This window comes from Ricinus communis, chromosome 2 (genome assembly GCF_019578655.1).
Source record: "Ricinus communis isolate WT05 ecotype wild-type chromosome 2, ASM1957865v1, whole genome shotgun sequence".
Taxonomy (NCBI): Eukaryota; Viridiplantae; Streptophyta; class Magnoliopsida; order Malpighiales; family Euphorbiaceae; genus Ricinus; species Ricinus communis.
This window is the reverse complement of record NC_063257.1, coordinates 6,226,284-6,249,175: the sequence shown is the minus strand read 5'-3', so window position 1 is coordinate 6,249,175 and position 22,892 is coordinate 6,226,284. Positions and strand designations below refer to the sequence as shown.

At 31.7% G+C, this 22,892-nt stretch overlaps 3 protein-coding genes across 9 annotated transcripts; all 3 read right to left on the bottom strand.

Annotated features, from left to right (window-relative positions):
- Nucleotides 1-2,064: 2,064 nt before the first annotated feature.
- Nucleotides 2,065-3,303, bottom strand: LOC8263033 (non-specific lipid transfer protein GPI-anchored 4). 2 transcript variants are annotated; one of them, XM_015715988.3, is made up of 3 exons: nt 2,687-3,303; nt 2,551-2,583; nt 2,065-2,359 (listed from the first exon to the last, which is right to left on the bottom strand). In XM_015715988.3, the coding sequence occupies exons 1-3, from the start codon at nt 3,096-3,098 to the stop codon at nt 2,151-2,153; spliced, it is 654 nt and encodes a 217-aa protein (XP_015571474.2). In that variant the 5' UTR covers nt 3,099-3,303; the 3' UTR covers nt 2,065-2,150. The 2 variants fall into 2 exon arrangements, with proteins under 2 accessions (XP_015571474.2, XP_002513882.2); XM_002513836.4 differs by having other exon boundaries at nt 2,065-2,371; nt 2,687-3,290.
- Nucleotides 3,304-12,622: 9,319 nt separating this feature from the next.
- Nucleotides 12,623-13,754, bottom strand: LOC8263034 (FCS-Like Zinc finger 5). The gene is made up of 2 exons (XM_002513837.4): nt 13,301-13,754; nt 12,623-13,116 (listed from the first exon to the last, which is right to left on the bottom strand). The coding sequence occupies exons 1-2, from the start codon at nt 13,603-13,605 to the stop codon at nt 12,903-12,905; spliced, it is 519 nt and encodes a 172-aa protein (XP_002513883.1). The 5' UTR covers nt 13,606-13,754; the 3' UTR covers nt 12,623-12,902.
- Nucleotides 13,755-14,257: 503 nt separating this feature from the next.
- On the bottom strand, nt 14,258-22,173 carry LOC8263035 (probable glucan 1,3-beta-glucosidase A). 6 transcript variants are annotated; one of them, XR_007214691.1, is made up of 10 exons: nt 21,882-22,173; nt 21,661-21,780; nt 21,355-21,552; nt 21,096-21,254; nt 20,858-21,027; nt 20,634-20,789; nt 20,182-20,534; nt 19,877-20,080; nt 14,465-14,696; nt 14,258-14,347 (listed from the first exon to the last, which is right to left on the bottom strand). XR_007214691.1 is itself a non-coding variant. In XM_048370663.1 (9 exons), exons 1-8 carry the CDS (start codon nt 22,071-22,073, stop codon nt 19,899-19,901), a joined length of 1,530 nt encoding a protein of 509 aa, XP_048226620.1. In that variant the 5' UTR covers nt 22,074-22,173; the 3' UTR covers nt 14,393-14,696; nt 19,877-19,898. The 6 variants fall into 6 exon arrangements, 2 of the variants coding, with proteins under 2 accessions (XP_048226620.1, XP_048226621.1); XR_007214690.1 differs by having other exon boundaries at nt 14,258-14,403; nt 14,513-14,696; XR_007214689.1 differs by lacking the exon at nt 14,258-14,347 and adding an exon at nt 15,604-15,916 and having other exon boundaries at nt 14,393-14,696.
- Nucleotides 22,174-22,892: the final 719 nt, after the last annotated feature.

Genomic DNA, 22,892 nt, shown 5'->3' with positions numbered 1-22,892 from the left:
TAAAAAGCGACACACGTATCATTATCATTTTTCAACTATAATGGACTGAACAATTTGAGTTGTTAAACCAAAGTGCAAATGTTAAGAAAAGTGCTAATTATCTTAATGAAACTCAGAAATTTAACTATTTTTCTGATAATGGTAAGACGAAATTAATTTGAAAGTGAAATATCAGGTTCAAACCTCAATAATATCAAAATATGAAAAATGTATTTTATTTGCTTAGTAAACTATCATCTGAAGGAGTATGTTATCTTTGAAAGTGTACGATGGTCGGTACAGGGTAATTAAGGGGTTAGCTGTATGTAATGGATATATGTCGGGTAACTTGAGGCTACTGTACTCCTGAAACTTGCAGCATTGGTCCTGAATTACAAACAAGTTATTGCTTCAGCTTTATTTGGATGTTCAGTTCAGTTGAGTTCACCCACAGGGCCACAGATGGATGATTAAGCATCTCATCCCCAAGGCGACAAGGCAGAAAGGTGGCACTTGGTGGGTGTTGGAGCCTATCATTCTACCTACACAGCATGCCTTCATTTTCTATGCGCGGATGGTAATGTTTACCGGTTACTCTACCTACCCTTTTTAACATTTTGCTATTCTACAGGGATTTCTAGATTCATTTACCCTTTTTAACATCTATACTATCATTCGTCGGATTTTGCGGGGTTGAAGCAGTGCAATTTCTTGTTAATTTTACTTTTTTGATTTTTATAAATGATAACTGACTCATAATTCAATTTTTATAATTCGTATTCTGAAGATAATAATCAATATCTAGAAAGTAATTTGTTTAATGTACATAAAGAGATTTGTTGAAAAAATAACTAATTAAGATGAGAAAATAAATAGGTACAAACCTTATCACTCTCTGAAGAATTTCTTTTTAAGTATTGGGTAGAGATTACTATGATTTCTTTATGGGTTGATTATATACGTGCAAGACTCGTATTAAAATGTACTGTACTGACTGTTTCTAGGCACAATAGAAAAGCAAAAAATAGGTACATAAAAGCCAGAAATCCATTTCCAGCCTTCCCATGCTTATTAGACTAGAGCACTGAAATCCTTGCTATCTTCAACTCCACGTAACCACTGGTACTACTAGCACCTACTTCCTTGAAATTATTTTAATTTCAATCGTTCATTTTTCCCATAAATGGTAGTTACTATTTTAAGAAATCACATATTATCAGTGTGTTGAACTAATTAATTCAAAAATCTAATTCAAGATTAAATTTGTTTTCCATTATAATCTTACTTAAGAAGATTAGCATGTGAATTCAAATTTAAGTCATAATGGACTGATTCTTGTCGAACTAAATCATAGTTTACTAGCTCATCTCATTTTCAAAACAAATAAGAACCCTAGTGGGGACTGTATTAGTAGTTAAAGCTTGGCTTTCTATGTGATGGTTCATGATAGTCTCCTACGAGACTTAGAGAAATTATAAGAAGTTGTTTAAGAAAAATGGAATAACATCATTGTCTAAAGAAATGCTCTTTGTGGGTTAACATCAATGTAACAAGCTATCAACATCAGAATTGTCACACTGCATATGCACTTAATTAATCAAGTTTCATTAACCAAAAAACAGACTAAGTTTACATAAAGAAAGATTTAGCAAATAGTAAGATTTAGCAAATAGTAAGACAGTTATCATTTTCTTCTTGTTTTTTTTCCCTTCCAGTAGGTGATATTGCTGTTTCTCTTCTAAAGGTTGCATGAGTTTATTAATAGGAACGGTTAGTTAATTAGTAACCCTTTTAGTTTTCAACCAGCAATATAAATACAACAAAGTAAGTGATCCGTATAGGAAGTGTTTGACTGCAGATTGTTTAAATTCAACATTGTCAAATTACTAATTAAATGAAAACCACACAAACAGAGAACATTCATTTGACAGCCCTACTGCTACTTTAATCTATCAAATACTACAGGTCCACCTCTCATTTTCCATTCAGCAAGCAGTCGACTTCATCACATGGGAAACAATTAATTGGAAAGTTTTTAGGGGCACTATGCAATCAAGACATTGCAGCTCTTAATTAATAAAAAGAGGCATAAATCAAAACTAGAAATCAATAAAGGAAAATGCTATCAGATGGTGCAAAAATCAACGAAAATGTGCAAATTAAACCACTGCCTAAACTAAGACAACTGAGAATGTGACAACAAGCAAGCTAATGAGCCCAAGAAAGGAGATGGAAACAGAATATGCTCCTCCTTTTGATGGGCTTGGAGCTGAAGCTAATGATCCTCCAGGGGTGTTAGAGGGTGCTGAACCCCCAGTGGGTGGTCGTGTAGACGGGGATGTTGGTGGCTCTTCAGGTGGGATCTCTGGTGATTCTGAGCCTGTAGGGCCAGCTGCATTGATTATAAGGGAAAACAATGTACGTAAACTACATAAAATGAGATCATCCACATATTTCAAGTTATATGATATAGGTCTTTTTTCATATGCACAAGTATATGAACACTCATCACATAGAAACCAATTCTGGTCAGTCAAAAAATATCATCGTATAGAGAAAAACAAAATGTACCTGGTCCTGCACCAGGAGCAGGAGTCGGAGAGACTGCCGATAAAAGTAAAAGAAAAAGAAAAAGAAAACTTCCATCAGATTTCTTAACTCTAACAAAAAAAGAAAAAGAGACTGACAATATCATATTCACATTCACCTTTGCAGTTTTGAGCAGAAGAAGGAATAGTAACTTTACAAGCACGAGGCAAATCCATGACTCTACTCATATTCAATACATATCCATTTTCAACGGCAACATTCAATCCTTCACATACGCAGTTGGGGCTAATGTCAACAACACTTTCAAATCCACTACAACACGAACTAGACACCTTTGTGTCATTACTGCCCTGGCCTAAATAAGACAAGCAATCAAACATATCAGCCACGACCGTAATACAGTCTATTGACGGTGCCGGCGCTGATGATGGTGGAAGCGATGGTGATTCGCCATTAATACTTGGTGAAAGTGACAGTGAATGTGCTACTGGCTGTTGTGGTTGGTGACGTGAAGAATTGGCTACAATAGCCAATGTGGCCAACATCAATATAGCAGACTGTAATCTCATTTTTAGATGTAACAGGTTCTGGATACAGAGTTATTCTCAGTATTAAACAATGTAATGAAGATAAATACTTATGGTTTGAAATTAGAATTCATTAAGTGATATATATTCTCTGTTATATTTTTAAATCGCCCGATAAAGTAGGAGTTCTGTTGAGTAGTTCTAATCTTGTTTGTTTATCTTTTCTAGAAATTACTGAGCTTTGTTTAGTGCAGAAGTCTTTATAAAAATTGATTGATTTGAATGTTTTTTAGTGGTTATTACAGTGTGCAGATGCTATTTCCTTGCCATTTACTTCTGAGTTTTGATAGATACCAAATAAAAATAAATAAATAAAATGTTCAACATCTGATACACTTAATTTTCTCTTTTTACTAAAAAAAAAAAGCAATACTATTAATAATGTTGAATCTAGTGTCTGACATATTGTTTGCATGATTAGAATAAAAGTAAAACAAACATAATCTGATTTTGCCTCTCTAATGTAATTCACCCTAGGTTATGTTTTTTTGAAGCTTACATACATTATCTTGTTTAAACAATACGGTTTATAATTTTAAGACGTGACCAGAAATAATATTTTTAAAAACAAGAAAACATGAAATTCAGAAAATTTACATGATAATATGTGCTGATTATACTCTACTGTGATGTAAGAAGTTGAGGAGAGTGAGATGGTAGTGAAATGAAAGGCCTTTTTTGTTTATAGTAGATCCTGGATTTTCCTCCCTTCCCACTTTCCTCGCTCCCAAACATGGGCCTGAGATCTGAAATACTTTCAACTGTGATTTTAACAGTATTTTCTTCAATTGGAATGGGCTTGATGTTTAGATAAGAAGTTGAAGACTTTACTTATGTACAGTTTTGAACCATTGGGCTGAAGCAACGAACTAAAATCTGAGACTGTCACTAACCTTTTTTAATTCTACTTCTTTTCCCACCACACCCCATAATTATTTGAGACGTATACCCTTTTTTTTTTTTTTTTTTTTTTTTTGTGTTACAAATGATCGAAGGAGAATTTAAACTCGACACTTTGCTGAAGTTGATTGAATTGCGGTCTTATATGTTTGAATCAAAAAGTAAAATTAAGAGTCCGGATAATGGTAGAGATGCAGGTAGAGATGCATTTCATTCCATGATTCATAGGAATAAAAATATACGAAAAAAAGAAAGAAAGAAAGAGATGAGACACAAATAATGCAACCATTAAATCCATTTTGAAAATCAGTGTCAGATTTATTGTTGGTTACGAATGGAGAAGTTCTATCTCACTTGACATCCCCACGCTGTGGACCCATTTTTGGAGCTCACCTGTGCCCCTCTTGTAGAATGAGACGATACTGTATCAATCTGCTTCTTAGGGGCTACCCTAAACAATTGATGGGCACCACATCAAATCATTACCAAAGATTCAATTATTTTGTAACCGACCCTTTAGCTTCTTGTCCTTAACCCCACTATCCAAAACAAAATTTGGCCATTATAAATTGTTACTGTCTTATTCAAGGACAACCTTGTAACCATCTTATCCCAACAAATTAAACTTCAGATGTGTTTGTTATGTACATTAGTATAAATGGTAGGTGTTGAAAATACTTAAACTCAACTTATTTGACATATTAATCAGGTTATTCCTCAATAGTAAATATTTTAATAGACCATTTGTTTGTACATGCAATACTTATAAGTTCTTCAAAGTTTTTCTTTATACTAGTTAATCTTTTGCAGAAAAAAGTTTAATTTGCCTCGCTAATTTATCACATAAGCTCAATTGAGCTCAAATTATTCATTTTCTAGAGAGTGTGCATAACAACACTCTCTATTGCCAAAGCCTGAATTGGTAAAAATATAATTTATAATTAAACAACTATTTAGAAATAAGAAAGATAATTTTTTAAAGAAAAAACAATGAGTATACATTGGATATAACAAAGACAAAATATATACTAAAAATAACAATTGCATATCAAAGTATGAATTTAAGTATGAGAGAGAAAAAGAGGGTTTTATTGAGGAAACGAGAATATGGAAGCTGGCAATTTACGTCAAAGCCATAAGGTATTAATTAAAGGATAGAGGCAAATTCTCTATCACGTTCTTCAAGGTATTTCGGTGATGGCGGGGGAATCAAATTGATTTTTTACATATTATTTGATTAAAATTTATATATAATTTATTAACAAATCTAAAATTTATATATTTTAAATGGAGTAAAAATTAATTTAGTAATTCATATAATTAAATATGTGTGGAATTGGTTATAGCGAAACTAAATTTTAACAAAATAAGTAGAATTTCTAAATGAATTCCACATTAGTTCAATACATTGCATAACATTAAAATATCTCTTTCAACTTTATCATTTCTATTTTATTTTTTCTACCGTATATTTTTCTCATATAAAATGAAATTTTTTTTGGCAATTTTAATTTGCATTGATCCCAACCACAATAATCAATGAAAATTCAATCTAACCACATGAATGAAGTCTTTAAAGAAAGGCTTCTAGATATCAATGGTTTCACTCCTATCGGACTCTCTGTCCATTCTTCATTTTCATGGCTGCAAGTGTTGTACGAAATAAAAATAGAAAGGGAGAGAAAGAGTTGTTGTCATTATTGTTGTAATTTTCATTGCTATTGTTGTTAATGCCATTTCTTGTTGCTATTGTTATTAATGCAATTTCCTGTTACAATAATAATATTGTTTAAGTTGTTCTATCTTCTGTTATGATTATGGGGTGGTGAAGACGAAGCAAGTGGTGGCCAACGACAATAACGATGGTGGTATGGGTTGTTGAGTTCTTCTACTGTATAAATGTAAATTGTTTTTAAATTATATTAAAAATAGTTTTCAATTATTATTATTATTATTATCTTGAGGTAGAGACTTTCACTCATTCACTAAGAAGTAATTTGAGCCCAAAGAAAAAAAAAAAAGCTTTTTGCTAATTTAGGCCAAAAAAAGTAAAACACGGCTAAATTGGATTTATTTAATAAGTTGGGGGGTCAAATTGAACCTTGCTCTTAATTTCTCTGCCCGCTTGATTAATTTGATATTGATAATATAATGGGACGAGTTATGATCATACCTAACCCCTCGCGAATGGTTCACAGTAGATTACATCCCCTCAACTACCTGATTGTGTCAGGACAAGTTTCTCATATTTGTTGGTTGAAAAGTGACACTGTTTGCCCCTTTTATTTTATTGGATCTTCTGCCTTTCTATTTTTGGCCTGTTATAAGTCGTATTATTATGGAGTATTTACTCCTTGTATTAGCTTAATTTTCACTGCCCATCCCCATACAATTAGGCAAAGAAACACAAGGTCTAGGAATGTGGGAAAGTATCATGTCCGATGGTGCACCGAGCCTAGTCCTTGTACACTTTCATTACTTAGGTGAAAAATTAAACTGATCTTCAACTTGTAGTATTTGGAGTATTGAATACTACATATACAAAAGATGGAAGCAATACTCTCTTTTTAAAAAACAAAAAATCACATTTTTAATTTATTTTCACTAAAAGAATTTTACCAAACTATTTAGATTTAGGTTCGAAGTGCAAAAACAATTTTATAGGATTCAAGCAAAATAAGAAACAGACATGAAGCTGAAAGAACAATCAAATTCTAGAACACTAGTTAATTTTTAATAATTATAATAATAAAAAGCTTGACATTAAACAATTAGCAGCACTAGCAACTGTTGATGCAATTTTGAGGGTACTTGCGAAGTGGGGATTGGAAGAAAGAGCTCTTTAAAATTGCAAAGGTCAGAAGGAGTAGCTAGCTAGCTTTCCAAATGGTGGACCAAAATCCAAACAAGTCGGAACCCGAAAGCAACATTCTTAATTAATGAAAAATATAAAATAAAAAGGAAGCAGTGGTTGAAATTGACGACAACCTTTTTCAATTTGTGGGGTAGGTACATAAAGCTTAGGTGTAAAGTTATGAATGGTTGTGACTTTCAGGGCCCACAATGGGACCCCTCATCGTCACTTATGTCTTCTTCGCCGTTTGTTTTTGTTTGGCTAGCGCAAAACTAAGCAACAAGAGAAAATTAATTTTGGTGTGGTAGAAAATGCTTTATTTTTGTTTATTGTATATATATATATATATATATTTGGCATTGTTGTGTTTGAAACTGTTATAACAAAAAAACACTATCTTAAATTTAATAGATTTAGATCATAAAAGCTCAAAATAATATATTTAAAAAAAAAGGGTCTTTTATAAAGATATGTTACTTAAATAAAAATAATACCAAACTGGTATAAATAAAATGTGTTCATCAATTTTTAGAAACGGATTTTGTTTTTTTTTTTTTCTTTTTTTTCTTTAACAAAAACAAAAGCTAGCTTGTTTAACATTCTAGCTGGACTAGCTCTGAAGAAGGGTCGGACCCATGGCTGGTTTTGGAGGGAAGTAGAAGACGACGACCTTGGCTGGACTGTCTTGCCGCAAATAAGGGAAACATGAGCTGGTATGCACCTTTATCAGCAACAACCCCTAAAACTTAACGTAATGGCTCAAATTATTCATGAGTTATTATAAGTAGGAGCTAGCAAAGATTATTCGACCTGAAAACCAACATAATTTTGTAAACATATAACAACAAGATCATGTAATTATTTTTATTATTATTATTGTGCATAGTAAAAAAAATGTTTTGCCAGAAATGTTGAGAGGTTAATTAGGAGCATTGGTATTTCCAGTGGGACTTCATTTCTCAATTTAAAAGCTGAGTGCATAACAAAGTTGAGGCGACAAGACAAATGAAAAGAGAAGATCCTTCGACCTCCTTGAGTGGTTGGCAATAAGAGATTCACAAATCTAATAGTACAAGATTTCTTTGTTAAACTGATGAAGAATTGCTGCTGCATGAGTTTCTCATTTTTAATGCCTTCTGGTGTAAAATAGGGCATATACTAGAGATTTGATTCCATGGAAAATCATCCAGTCTCTTGATATAGAGAGGAATTGGAAGAGGGGATTGCTAATTTTGAAAAGATCCAACTGAGGATTGCACCCAAAAATGATAAGTCAAATTAACATTAGAACTTCAAATAAGAAGTATGTCTTTGGATTAAACCAACAAGCATTCGTTCTTCAGAGATGGATTTGCTAAGATCTCTACTTTCTGTTAAAAAGAAAAAAATCAATTTGGATTGAAATTGTGGGCATTGACAAGATTTTGGATATAATTATTTCATTGTGTAATCTGTTAAATTTCTTAATTAATTTGAATGCAACGAACTTCAGTCGATAAAAAAATTTAAATATGTATCAAAATTTTGAAAGAATGTAGAAAATAGTAACTATTTTCCTTGTATAAATTGTCTAGACCTAATATAACGAAAAATTATTGAATTGGATATGAATTTTTACTGCATCTAAAGTATGTGTTAAATGAAAAACTACAGTATTTGCTTCAGAATTAAAGAAAATCAAGTGTTAACGTTTTAGCGAGTAACATCATGAGTAAAGCCATTGACATTAGGGTGGAAAATCGAGTTCTTGTTGGTTGGGGTTGAGCATACATGTATTTCTATTTTTAATTGAAAACTATATATATATATATAATATGATCAAACCCAACAACGAAGTGCACTGGTGATGCTTTAAACATTGTAAGATTGATGCAGACTCCTGCCCACTTGACCAAGTGGGGTTATTATTCTAATTTCTTTATTTACATGAAAGAAATTGAGAACCAAAGTTGCTTTCTCAAAGCTTTAGTCAATGTTTGGGAGATGAAAAATTAACAGTGGAAGATAATGATCTTGGATAATTAATAAAGATGAAGGGTTAATTCTTTTTTTTTTTTTTTTTGGAGAGGAAAGTAAAGGAAAATAAAAGTTTGTTCTCTTTTTGTACCAATCTTCGAAAAATATGAAAAACAAATTTGCAAATAGCGGCTTGTGAGAGCATCACTATTCATAGTAACTCGCACATGTGAAAATCTGTTTACTTTGGTTAGAAATAATTGTAAAGATTATTGAAGTTTTGATGTACGGATTCATTATTTATATATTTAAAATTTTGATTTCTTTTGCCTGGAACTTAGGGAAGAAGGGAAAATTGTTGTTTGCATTAGCACCTTAATCCAGCAACCTTATATAAATAATCACTCGAAGTATATTAGAAGAAGAAACACATTAATTAATTAAATATATGAACAATGAATAAATAATTTAATGTATGAACATTTTGGAAGCATACACAAGTATACATTAGAAAGTCAATAAAGAAAACAAAGGAAAAAGAAAAAGAAAAAGAAAGAAAAGGAGTGGCAAAGCGTATACGTATGGTCATAGTGAAAGTACAAGAAAAAGAAGAATAGAATCATAACCTAAATAAACAAATGAAAAAAGAAAGTGATTCTAAGAAAAGCATCTGAAATTATTCTGTTCCATTAGTAATTTTGTTTTTCCAATTGGCCAAATCGAATGCCATCTATACCAAATGATACATATGCCCACCAATTAATGTTATTGATTTCATAACAATTTTTAATATAAATGTTCCCCAACTTGTACACTTGCATCCATGAGCCTATATAAATATAATATCTTATAAAATTAACACACACAAAAAAAGAAGACAATATATCCTTTTGTGAATATTGTGCACACAAAATAAGCAAAAACTTACGATCTATTATTATATTGTAAACTGTTAAATAAAAACATTCAAATACTTTCCTTTTATAAGCATATTAATTAGGAAAATAAGACACAGTCAACCCTTTTATCATTAATATATTTAGTGCATTAAAAAATTATCAATTTATTCAGTTTAAATTGTCAAAATAAAAATAAAGTTGGTTCTTCAAGAAATTATTAATTAATAGAGATTCCTAATTTTAATAACTATAATAAATAACCACTTTTAGCCAAGAAAAAGCAATTTAAAGTTTTAATTCATACTGAACTTAATCAGTATAATATTTTTAGTTCGCAACTTCAACACCCAGAAAGAAAGACCACTTGCTTTTTCAATGTTATAGTTACATTTTCTTTTCGAAAACGATGTACCCATTTAATTTTTTTTTTTTTCCAAGGACATCATTAAATCATATTAACTGTGCGGAAACAGTCTTAATTAAAGAAAATTAAAGTAAACATCAAATTGGAATATCCCCTCTTTTTCAAATACCAATAACTTAATGCTGTTGTTATAAAGGAAAAGGTCATATGGATATTAATGGTTAATCATCGTTGAGGCTGTTAAACTTTCTATTGTCAAACTGATTAATTGCTTCTAATCTGTAAAGTCCACAAAATGTTATCATCCTAATACTTGAGATTGTACGACCTATTAATCTAAAATTATACACCTCAAAAATGAAAAGAAAATAATTATAACACTCCATGAATTATTAATTGATACAAATGAAGTAAATGATACGGTAAGAATTAATTAAGATTTTAAATCTAAATTTTGAGTGTAATTTAAAAAAAATTATTGTTAGAGTATATATTTGGTGTTTTTATTTTAAAAAATATATTTTATTTAGTGTTTTTATTTATATATAAATTTAAATATATATACAATATAATTTTTTAATTCAATAATCTTTTTATTTTTATCTTTATTTTATTTTATCTAAAAAATTAATGTTTTAAATTTTTATTTTTATTTTCTTAAGGCAAGAAGTAAAAACTATTTTTAAGGAAATAAAGTAAGAAAAAATAAATATTAATTGATAAATATATAAATTTTGTAATATTATTAATAAAAATAAAAATAAAGAGTAAACTTAACTTTTCAAATATAGAGAACTATATTTTAAATATAAAAAACGTGTTAAAATCTTATTTTATTGAATAGCTTTTTATAATAAATTGTAAATATTTTATATTTTAGCTAATGAAAGAAGTACCACATATTATGATTGTGGTGTTTGTTTTCTTTTTAGTTAATATTGATTCGTTAATTAAGTGTAATACAGGATTACTATAATTCGTTACCTATTATGATATAATTTGGCATCCTAGAAAAAGAAAAAAGAATTCTGAAAAGTCCTAATAGAAAGGGAGAAAAAGGATGATAGCAAAGCCTGCCTCAGATTGCGAAGACTATTCCATCTTGAAAAGAAGGATTGGACTGTTTTACTGAGAAGCTTTATAAAATGCTTAATTAATTACACTCTAACTGTGTTATATTTTTCCACTAATTGCACGGTCCAAGTTAAAATCATAATTATTATGGGACCCCTATTTACAGAAGAAAAAAAAAAGAAAGGGAACATCTTTCTTCATTTTTGTTAACAGCACCCCTCAATCTCAATTTCTCAAATAAGTAAAATGACTCCCTTGTCCCTTCCAAATGAATCTCTTTCCAATGTAATTATTTTATAAAATTAATTTTTCTTTCCAATTTTAATGTATCGAGCAAAGTGGGACCCGCTACATGCAAAGATGACTAGGCCACAGATTCCCTTATATAATAATAATAATTAGCTCTGCTTCGCACTAATTCCGGATTAAAATCGTCATTAGTTAAAGAATCTTCTATAAGGTACCGCCCACCCGCTTGAATTTCTGGGAGAACAAATATAAAGCTCGGTTAAATTATAGTCTTGCAGTCAGGGAGACATATTTATATTCAACCCTAGAATTATAGTATCTACATGCAAATAAGTGTACTACACTAAATATAATATTCAGTACTGATGTATAGGAACAAACCAATGTACTGCACATAAAATGAAAATCTTTTCTTTCCGGTCGGAATGGTAGATGAGGTTGGTTATTTGGGTACTCTAGGTAGCCAGCACAAGAATCTGGGATCTATTGCGCTGTAATTACCAGAGATATATTGTACTAATGGGAAAGTAGTAGTGGGGGGAGGGATTTACAGAAGGAGAAGTAGATTATGCATACTAGCCACTGAGGAAGCAGTTGCTGCAATTGTTCTGGATATCAGATTTAAAATAAAAAAAACTAGCAGTCTCATGCCTTTGGCTGATGTATGAGAGCTGTTATGGTTTTATGTGTGTTTGTAGCCGAGATATTTTTATAATATGAATTATTTAAGATAAAAGTAATTAAATGAACTATCTATAATTATATATCAATTAATATAAATATATATACTTAATAAATATTCAATGGAATTAGTTTTAGATGCAGTAATATAGTGTACAGAATCTATCTAAAATTTTGTCGCATGAAGGAAGAAGAACACATACTGAATAGCTTAATAAGGAAAACTTGAGAAAAAAGAAAAAAGAAAAACTTGCATAACCCGTATTAATTCATCTTAAATTGGTTGATTCTATTCTAACATTTGGTTGTATATAATCGTCTCGTGCACATCAAACCAAAGGGCAAGTGGTACAAAAGAAAACGATGGGAATCTTCTTTAAAATCAATACCATCCCATCAATGTTTTCACACCCTGGACTCTGCCTGTATGATTCATACACCATTCGCACATACACACTTATAATACCAATTATTAAGTAAACAGCAACCATCAATAATTATACGGAAAAAAAAAGAAAAAGTCTTGTGATGAATCTGCAATTTTCTTCCCTTTACTTGCCAAGACAAAACTAAAGAAGTGATATTTAGACAAAAGAAAAACCCACTAAGGAAGAATTACAGATTGGAGCTGCTGCTGCTGGTGCTTAATTGTGTGAGCTGTGGGTCCACATAAAATAACAGCTTCAAAACGCCCTTCTTCTTTTTTTTTTCTTTTTTCTCTTTGCATACGAGAAAGATATATACATATGTATAGCTTGCCTCTCAAACCCCATATGCATATAATTCTACACTTTAGACATATATATTTTTTATATATAATTAAGAGGGCTATTAGCTGGATGGTGTTTGAATGGTACGTGACCCCACAAAGCAGCAGCCGTCTCTCCTTTGGCGGAGACATCTGCTCCGGCGACGGTGGAGGATGTAACTTCTTTCTTGGAAGCTAATGAACACTTCTCTTTTCTCTCATCTTGATTCATTTGCTGCTGCCTGCACTCTAGACTGCAAAACGCACTGTCCCCTCTACAAATCAAATACAAAAAGAAAGAGTTCATCTTTCAAGAAATAAATTACAGATTTATATTTCAGGTAAAAAGTTTTAACCTAAGTAACCCAGGACGAGATTTCTTCATCCTGATTCCATATAAATAATAAAGGATTTGAGAAATGAGAAAGATTTGGAGGTATGTACGTATGCAATATATACCTGTACATATAGATATCACGACCGGTGACCAAACGGCGATGGCAAAGAGAGCAAGACCTCAAAAAATGAGCAGTTTCCAAGAAATCGGCAGAAGCTCTTCTATGGTTTCTAGGTGAAATGGTGGCAGCAGCCAAGAACCGTTGATCTAGCTGCTGCTGGCCGCCGCCAGTACCAGTTCCATCACCACCAAAACCGGCGGCCTGTTGAGCTGATTCACAGCTGCCATTGGTATCAAGATCAAAAGTGATCTCTGATAAACTTGTTGTTCTTTTCATTGGAGGACGCGGTCTTTTCCCTAACAACATCTTGTCTTTCTTATGTCTTGATCTTTGTTTCTTTCTTTACAAGAACCACTCCTGTCTTTCTTGTCTTGAACAAAAAAGAGAGAATATCTTGAATTCTTGACAGAGAGAAAGAAGAGGAGAAACAAAGGAGAGAAGTGAAGAAGAAGTGGGGATTGTGGAGATAATAGAAGAGCCAGAAACCGAGGAGTGAATCTGAGCCGTTCAGTTTTAATTTCTTCCTTCATTTTTATAATCCACGTCATAATCTTTATTTTGTTTTATTTTAATTTTTTAAAATTCTATAGAAGTTGATTATTTGTGAGCTTTGGATACTTTCTCTGGAGTGACAGCAGTCAAAATCTAGTGAAGTTTAATGGCCACTCAAATGTTACCACGTCATTGAAATAAAATCTTTTAATTTTATTTTTCCCACCCTTTTGGTGGGTTTGGTAAGTTGGTGTTAAGAATATTTTTAGAATTTGCTTTGAGTAATTTTCTATTTTGTTTATATCTTCTTGTCAATACCATGTCCATGCATCTATGAGTTTATCTGGTGCTAAGAGTGAAACATAATTCAATTATAATCGAAAACTGGAAACATTATTTGGAATTTCTTTTATAACACAATCAGTTTTCCTTGTTAATAACTAATTAGAATGACAAAATCTCAGGGGAGCTCATCTAACAATTTTTATTTTTTAAATCAAGATCGCTGGTGTGGAATGAGAACTGTATGACTAGACATCAACTGAAATGGCAGCTTCTGGTTGAAAATCAGCAGAGGCAGAGTAGACTGGTATCAGATCGGTGCTCTAAGATCTGTAAATAAATGTACTTAAAAAGAAAATAAAACACTATAAATTTGAGAATACTGAATTACCAATATAACTGAGAGTGCTAAACTGGCATAGAATTGTTGGTTCTGTACCTCCCCTAGTTTAGGGTACACCTATGTATCTCTCTTCCTTTGTTTCTTCGCAAGATCTTCTCTGTCATTGATTCATGGCTGACCATATCATTTAGGGTTTGAATGGCACTGTGTATGCAGTACAGATTTACTTCTTAATCGATTCATTTAAGGTGGTCCTAAGTCTCTCATCATCATCATCCCCCTACAAGATATATATATCAGTTATTTGATTTCCATATATGTATATTTTTTGGTTAAAATATTGCAGTAATCATCCCTAGTATTTGATGCCAACTCCAGAAAGAAATTCATTTCCCATCTTTAACAAATCTAATCTGCACCAATCCGAAACATAATTTTGAGAACTGAATTCATATCTTTTTGATATCTGTCAAAAGAAAAAAAAATATTTCATCCAAAAATGTAAATTGTTATATGATAGTCCAATAAGAAATATCGGGGACTAGTGAAAAATCAGTTATTCACTGCCATTAAAATGATATTGAAAGAAATTATTGAATTGGGCACATAATATTTTCTTTAGTCTCTCACATGAGCTATATTGCTTAATTGTGAATAGAATGATCTACTTAATTATAATCAAGAGAAGCATGAGTGCGTTCGAATAAATAATTTAATTATTTTAAACACACTGCAATGAGGAATCTTATAGGTGTAAAACCTGATATCCAGCTATAGATACTAAAAACTAATGGCCGAATGTTTCCATGACATGGTCATTTTCAAGAGCTAGCATGCTTTCAGTGCATCAATTATTATTATTATTTTGAGGGGGCTGGGGCTGAGCCCCTGGTCTGCCCCACTTGCTGCCTAATTGATGTCTAATACATGACATAATTATAATTCTCATGCACATGCATATGCCTGCTTATTCCCTTGCAAAACAAGTGTTTTTATCACATAATTTTCTCTCTTGGGGTAAAAAGTACAGGCACCAGTCTCAAAGTAAACATACTTAAGTGTCTGTTTGTGATTATATATGGTTATGCTAACTTAATCAGAATTTATATCAAAATATTAATAAATCAGTATTTTTTTTATAAAAAAAAAAAATCTCATATAGAAAAAGCCAAACTTTTGCTATTTACCAGGTTTCAAACCAATGGAGTGCTCTCACGATCAAGATTGATTAACAAGTAATACTGACCAGTCGTTCTGAAAACTTTTAAATGCAAAATATCAGGCCAGCAAATCAACTGCTTGTGTTATGCCACCAACAGTTTAGGTCCCCCAGAGAGTGATGCACATAATTTTAGTAGCTCAAGAAGTATAAATTCTTGGTTTGAGAGTGGCCCTGATTGTATTGAATACCTCGTTCTGAAAGATTCTCAGGCTGTGCAATTTTCCTATTGGAACCATTTCTTTTAGGGGACTAAACAGTTTGAATTCTTGCTCTCCCTCCTTATGGAATGGACACACACTCTATCAGAAAAAGTTACTGAAGCAGTGATGCATTCATATCCAATATTCTTGCACAGTAACTACAATATAGCCACAAGAATATGGGCAGTGACGTAGAAAGGTGAAGATCTGCCTATAACCCTCTATTATAAGGAAAAAAAAAAAGATATGAAATCTCTCAAGTTACGATTTTTGAAAGTGTTCGGTTCTTTTCTAAGATGGAGAATATGCTATAAATAATAAAATAAAAATTGAGTAACAAATTAAATATGAACATATTGCTGTAGCATATAACTTTTGCAGTGGAAAGGAGGATATCTTGCTTCAAAATGTAGCATATATATCACCGCCTATATGTTAATTGAAGATTGGAATCAAAATTAAAGAACATTTGAAGTATATTTATATACCAGATTCCTCATTGTTTGATTTTGAGATTTTCTTTTGATTGGACCCCAATCTCAATTATCCTGACTTTATAGGTTTTATTTTCTACCCCTAATTCCTCCACTGCGCCAATTGAGGTTTTTGCTGCATTTTCTTTTCATCTAAAAATTGTTAGAAATTTGAATTAATTGAATTAAAAAGAAAAATGAGACGAGGATATATAGAGTATAGAGCCCATTGATAAAAGGCGACAAATTAAATTTTATTTATAGATTTAGATCAATTCTGAAGTGACTAGAAATAGTTATTTGAATATAATTAATAGATAAATTATATTGCCATTTGAATATCTTTTATAGTTTTTTTAATGTAATTTCTTGCAGGTATTTTCAGTTTTTGATCCAATTCAATTAAGTTCGTCCTATTTATCAAAAAAAGTGAAAATATTTGAAAATTTGGCTTATTTATTTATAAGAATTTCTCACTTTTATATTAAAAAATTACATAGAAAAAGGACTGTACTTATATATAACTCACAGATTATGACATCCTGAATTTAGTGCTTATAGAAAAAAAAAAAAAAAAAAAGGAAAGAAAGATAAAGTATACTCACTTTCCAAGGTAAATTTCACTTTTACTCCCTAACTTTAGGCCTATTTTTCATTGAAGTCTTAAAATTTTAGTTGACATCACAAAAAAAACTCTTATATTTCACCTTTTAGCAACACTATTTTATTTTTTAAACTTAATTTCAGGAGAATTTTTTTTACATTTTATCATGACGCTAAAAATATCTAAAACTCACGAAAATAATAAATTAATATTAGATTATAGTGCTGCATTTAATCCTTCTTTTGAATTAGGTGAAAAAGAATTTAATGTCATTGAAACTAATAACCCTTTGAGATATAAATCGAAATTCAGGAACTGCCGTGAAGATATGCTTAAAATCAAGAACTGCAAAGAAGTTCATCAACTTTCTATCAATGATGACCAAAGAAAGAAAAGGAATGGAAATGGAAGATGACGTAAAATAAAATAAATAAATTATTGATTTAATTAAACTTAGTAGCAATAATCTAGGAGGTGCAGAGTTAATGAAAATGATTTATTTATTTATTTTTAATTATTGTGAAGAAATGTGGGGAGCATGTGAAGTACTTATTTTATCCCAAATTAGACCAAACAGATAAGAGATAGCTGCTAAACAAGTCACTTATGGGATTTGATTGGGCAGCTCAGCACTAAAAGATTTTGAAAATCACACAAGTGCATGTTACAGTGTGCTTTTCTTTCTTTCTTCTTTATTATTTGTAGTTTTTGAACTATTAATTATAAAAAGAAATTTTGTGTATTAGGGTTCAATCGTCAAGGTCTTTCAAATGAGTGGCTACATGACATCAAAATGTGCCCAAACGTATGGCTCCATGTTAGGAGAATAGCCCAAAGTTGACTTCATTTGCATTGTGCCAAAAAGGTGTTAGGGCCTTTAATTAAGACGTATTAATCTCATTGTTTAATCCGAAATTTAGTAATAATTAACATTATTCACGGTAATAGAATGGGAGAAGAGGAAGTGGGCTGGGGAGAGAAGAAAATAACATTTTTATCTTTTCTATATTTGACTATATATCAAAGAATCATTAAAGAAAAAAATAATTAATTATATTTTTGATTTCATAGTCATTTGTTATTTTTGCCAATTTCTATTTTTAATCAAAATTAAATAAATTTAGCGTGACGTGGCTTATTTATGCTATGTTATTCTATATGTTATGTCATCTAATTTTGATTAAAATTACTAATAATTTTGTAATTTAGCTAATTCTATTAAAATTAAAAAGGATCAGTAAAATACCAAAAAGCTGCATGAATTTACATTTTTTGGACTACTAGTCCTATAATATTTCATCTGTTTTAAGAATTTTAATACAAATAAATTAATATGGCTATGTTGGAACTATTTATTCAACAAAACATACATGTATCGGTAAAGTGAGTTGGGATAAGACTAATTAAAATTGCTCTGAAAAACTAATAGCTTTGGAATTTGAAGGAAGGTTTTAATAGTTTACTTTAAGGCAAATTAGTGAAGAGATATAGCTAATTAATACGACTTACTAATTATTTACTCATGTTTTGTTACTTTGAAAATAGTTAAGGAAATTTCTGAAAGAAAGGAATTAAAAATAATGAGAAAAAGTTTTGACCCAATTATAAAAAAACAAATAATATGATAAATAGAAAAAGATTGCTCTCAGAAATAGGGCCACTTTTCATATTGTCTATTTTCTGATTCTATAACGCTGCTGTTAGTTTGTTTGATGTTAAAAATGAGTAGGACATCAATTGATAATGATTACTGGGGCACAGCAATTACTTTGAAATTAGGCCTACTCATCAACTGGGTCCCTTTTCATTGAGCAAACAATTCCAAAACCTTGAAACTCACTCTTCAGAATAGCTCATTTCCTGAAATTACTGGAGATATATATGCTTGCTGGACCAAAAATTCTTAAAACTCCTTCCATTTGTTATTAGCCTATTTCATCATCTGAATTCCAATCGCTTAAAATAATTTAATTTAAAAGAAGTGATTAAAAAAATCTAGCAGCAGTTGTTCTCTTAATTAATTAATTAATGATCTGTCACTAAATTCTTAAGCAAAGTCATTGCTTAGCAATCAAGTGTTTCCACAAGTGGTTAATTGTATAGATGTTCGTTGGGTTGCTTCCATTAAAATGACTAGTAAAAGGATGACACCCACCCAGCAAAAATATCTCCTTGAATATGATACCAGTAGGGCACCCACCAAAATAGGCAAATGATAATTCTAATAAAATTCCTTCCCTCTTTGTATAATGTAGTTTTAGTAATTAAATATCTGTATTCCTGGATATAAAAAGAAAGGAAGTTCCTGATGTAAGATGTAATGCAAAAAGAAAAAATAATTTAAAGAAGAAAAAAAAAAGGGTTTAATAAACATGTATAGAACAAGAACAAAACTGTGTTGGGATCGGAAATATCTTTTTTATTATTTTTAAATTTGTACTGTAATGATTAATGTTAGCCACTAAAGATGCATGGTCCATGACAGAAACAAATGATGCTGGCAAAAAGGCTACACTTTCACTTCCTTCTTCCGTGGAATCCACTTAGGTCTCTTTCTTGTATCTCATTTGTTAAGAAAAAAGGTCAGTTGCACATAAAAAATCACATCATTTTTACATTTTTTCATAAGTTTTCAATCTTAGTAATTCATATCTAAAGTTGCTTTAAGATCTAAACTCTGAATAAATTCAAAACGTAATCTCATCTTAATCATTATTTAGGTAGACCAATCGAACAAGGACTTTTAACGATTCAACCAATAAGAAGTGAGGGTACTAAAGCCAGTTATTATATGAGCACCAGCACCCAGCACCAGGGTCGAACATACACAACTCTGTGGTCTTATTATAGAAACCTTTTGCTTTTTAAGAACCAGTTTATTCATTTATTGAGCACCTTGCAAGCAAGGGGGGAATCGCTCGACGTATAGGCATTGGTATTGGGTGTGGTAGAAAGGATTACCTTAAACCTCAAGTTATCTCATCTACAGCTTGATGTAACCATTCTTGATCATCCATTCCAGGCTCCAATGGTTGTTTACATTCTTAAGAGTCCAATAAGCCCACCCAAAAGTTGCACGTCCATATACTTCTAATTGGGCTTTAGCAAATCTTTGGTAATCTTCTTTTGTTGCCCCTGAAACTTGCCACTCTGCCACCCATTCTCCTGCAAATCAAGAATGCATACCCCAAATTCCCAATATTCATTAATTCATAATTAACAATATAGTGCTAGAAACCACTCTTTGGTAGTGAGTGAGCACCTACCAACGAAAGTGAGAGGGCCATTTGATGTGGTGACAAAGTTCAACTGAGCAGACCGATTAGTGTTGACGAAATCAATGTTCTGTTGGACAGTCATGTCGTCAAATATGCTAGAGAAGAGATTGTAATAATGGACATCGATAACTGTTCCACTTAAGCCACTAGCAAGAGGAAATAGCTCTCTTGCTTCATCAGATCCTAGTCTATTTGACATCACTACATAAGCCGTTGATGAGTGCTTCCTGACTGCATTGTATCCTGCCTGATAATACTTGGTCACACGTTCTAGACTTGCACCTGGCGAAAGAGGCTCATTTATGAGCTCTACCGCATACAGGCTTGAGCTCTTTGCATACCTATTAAATCATTTTCAATTAATCAAGTGTCTGCCTTACGATGCAGGAATTCGGAATTGAATAATCCTGACGCCCTTTTATAAAATTTGCGTTGTATACCTGGCTGTCAAAAAGTCTATAATATCAACTGTTTGTTGTATATTTGCATCAGTAAGGCCCCATTCTTGAGAACCATCTCTAGAAGAGCTGTGTTCCCAGCCATTCTGAGAGTCAGGAGCTGCATGCAAGTCAATTACAACCTTCAACCCATATTTCCTGCAAAGATTAATTGTTAGTCATATAAATTCTGGAGAGTAAAACTGCTGAGCGAGAATTTTGCTTACTCTGCCCATGAGAATGCATTGTCTAAAGCTTGCAAAGAGCCGCCTACATAAGGCTTTGGAGGATTTGGATCGCTTGCTATCCACCAACCAACTGGTATTCTCACAGCATTAAGTCCATTTTGACTTATGAATTTGAAGTCATCTTCCACAATGAATGTGCTCCAATGTTCCTGAAAACGGACTTTGCAATTTCGTTAATCAGTTTAAAAGTCGATAAATATTATCAGTATTCTCGTACCTTCATAGCTCTTGGGGCTGATTCCGGACCATAACCATTAGTGACTTGAAACTCTCCACGCATTCTTCCTGAAATGGTCGTCAGGAACACTGATGGATCATTGTCTCCCCATTTAGTATCACCTGCATAATCTGCTGTCACCAACTCTTCTGTTCTCACCTGCATTAATATTGATATCACGACCTTCTATCAACTGAAAGGTTCAAGTTCTGAATATTCATTTTCTATGGCATCAACAGAAAGGAGAAAAGAAAGCCACCTGCAAGAAGAACCCGTTGGAGGATTTGATTCGAACACGGCTAGAATCATTAGAATTTCTGACAATCTCAAATGTTTCAGATTCGCCTGTTGTGTTAGAAACAGCTACTACATTAGTCCCATTGCCTTTGCTTCCCAATCCAATGAATTGTTTGTTGAAGACCCTGAAGTTGAAATGGGAATCATCAATCCTCCACAACTTCAATGATAAAAACCCATTAACATGTTACCAGGATTAGTACATATACTGACATTAAAAAGAAGTAAAATAAACGGAAAACTGAACATGGTTAAAAGAATTACTTACTTTAAATGTTTCCCAGCCTGAGGCAGATGTCCGATTAGCAACAATGATATTCCCTCCACCTAACTCAGCACAAAGATACTTTTTAACTGCAACTGATTTAAATTGAAGTCCAGTGCCATCCTAGGAGGAGAAAAGAAAAACAACAAGAAGCAACATTTTGTTCAGCACATATGTTAGAAAACAAGAATGAAAAATGAATTGAAGATGCATATAATACAAACCAAGAAATCACTGTTGGGGATGCCATCAAAAAGAGAAGGTTTAATCCATCCTTCTGTGACAAGCCAGCCTCCTAGATTAACTGCTTTGATTTTAAAGCTAGGATTTACTCTACCATGTGAAAGACATACAAATGAAACCAAGAAACTTATGGTTAACAGATGTTTTATTGAGCAGTTCGCCATTTTGATCATTATTTTCTTTTTTTTTTTTTTTGGTTTCTAACTTTGATATCGGATCTGCATGCATATATGGAGAAATTCTTATGCCGTGTACACCCGATGATATATGACATATATTAAATTTTTAAAAAATTATTACTTAAACTTATATATATATATATATATATATATATATACGATCTACATATTTTGACCAATCAATATAGTTGAAAGTTTGTTTGTGGACTCTGGTATTGAACTTCGATTAAAAGAAAAGTCGAAGCTGCAGCTTCCATTCATTAAATTAAGTTTATTAATGCAGTTCGTTTGATTTTCTTTTTCCTTTTCTAATCAATTATGTTGATTATTCTACAATTGCATGTGGGCTAATACCGACTATAAAGTAGTCAATTACAGCTTTAATTTAATGAAATAATTAAATGTGATTTCTTAGGTTGGCCAATGGCCTTTTCTATTGACAGTTTTTGTAACTCATAAAATGAAAAGAAAAAAAAAAAAAAAGCTTATGACAAAAAAGAAGGCGAAAAAAGAAAAAAAGGAAGAAAAATAATGGTATTGGAAACTCCACTTGCTGCTTACTTAAAGAGTGGAGTAGAGATTATCCTCTCGGATAAATAGGGTTCCAATGCGACTTAAGTGACGCACTAACTCATCAATCAGAGCATTCTGTTTTTCCATATTCTTTCTAGAAGCTAACAAATTCTTAAAGCAAAAATGTGCCAATTTAATAGAATTTTGAAGCCATGATCTTCTATATTATACAGCAAGTACTAGAGTTTCCAAGTTGCGCAGCTAATTTGACTTTTGAATCATTCATTTTGCCTTAAATGT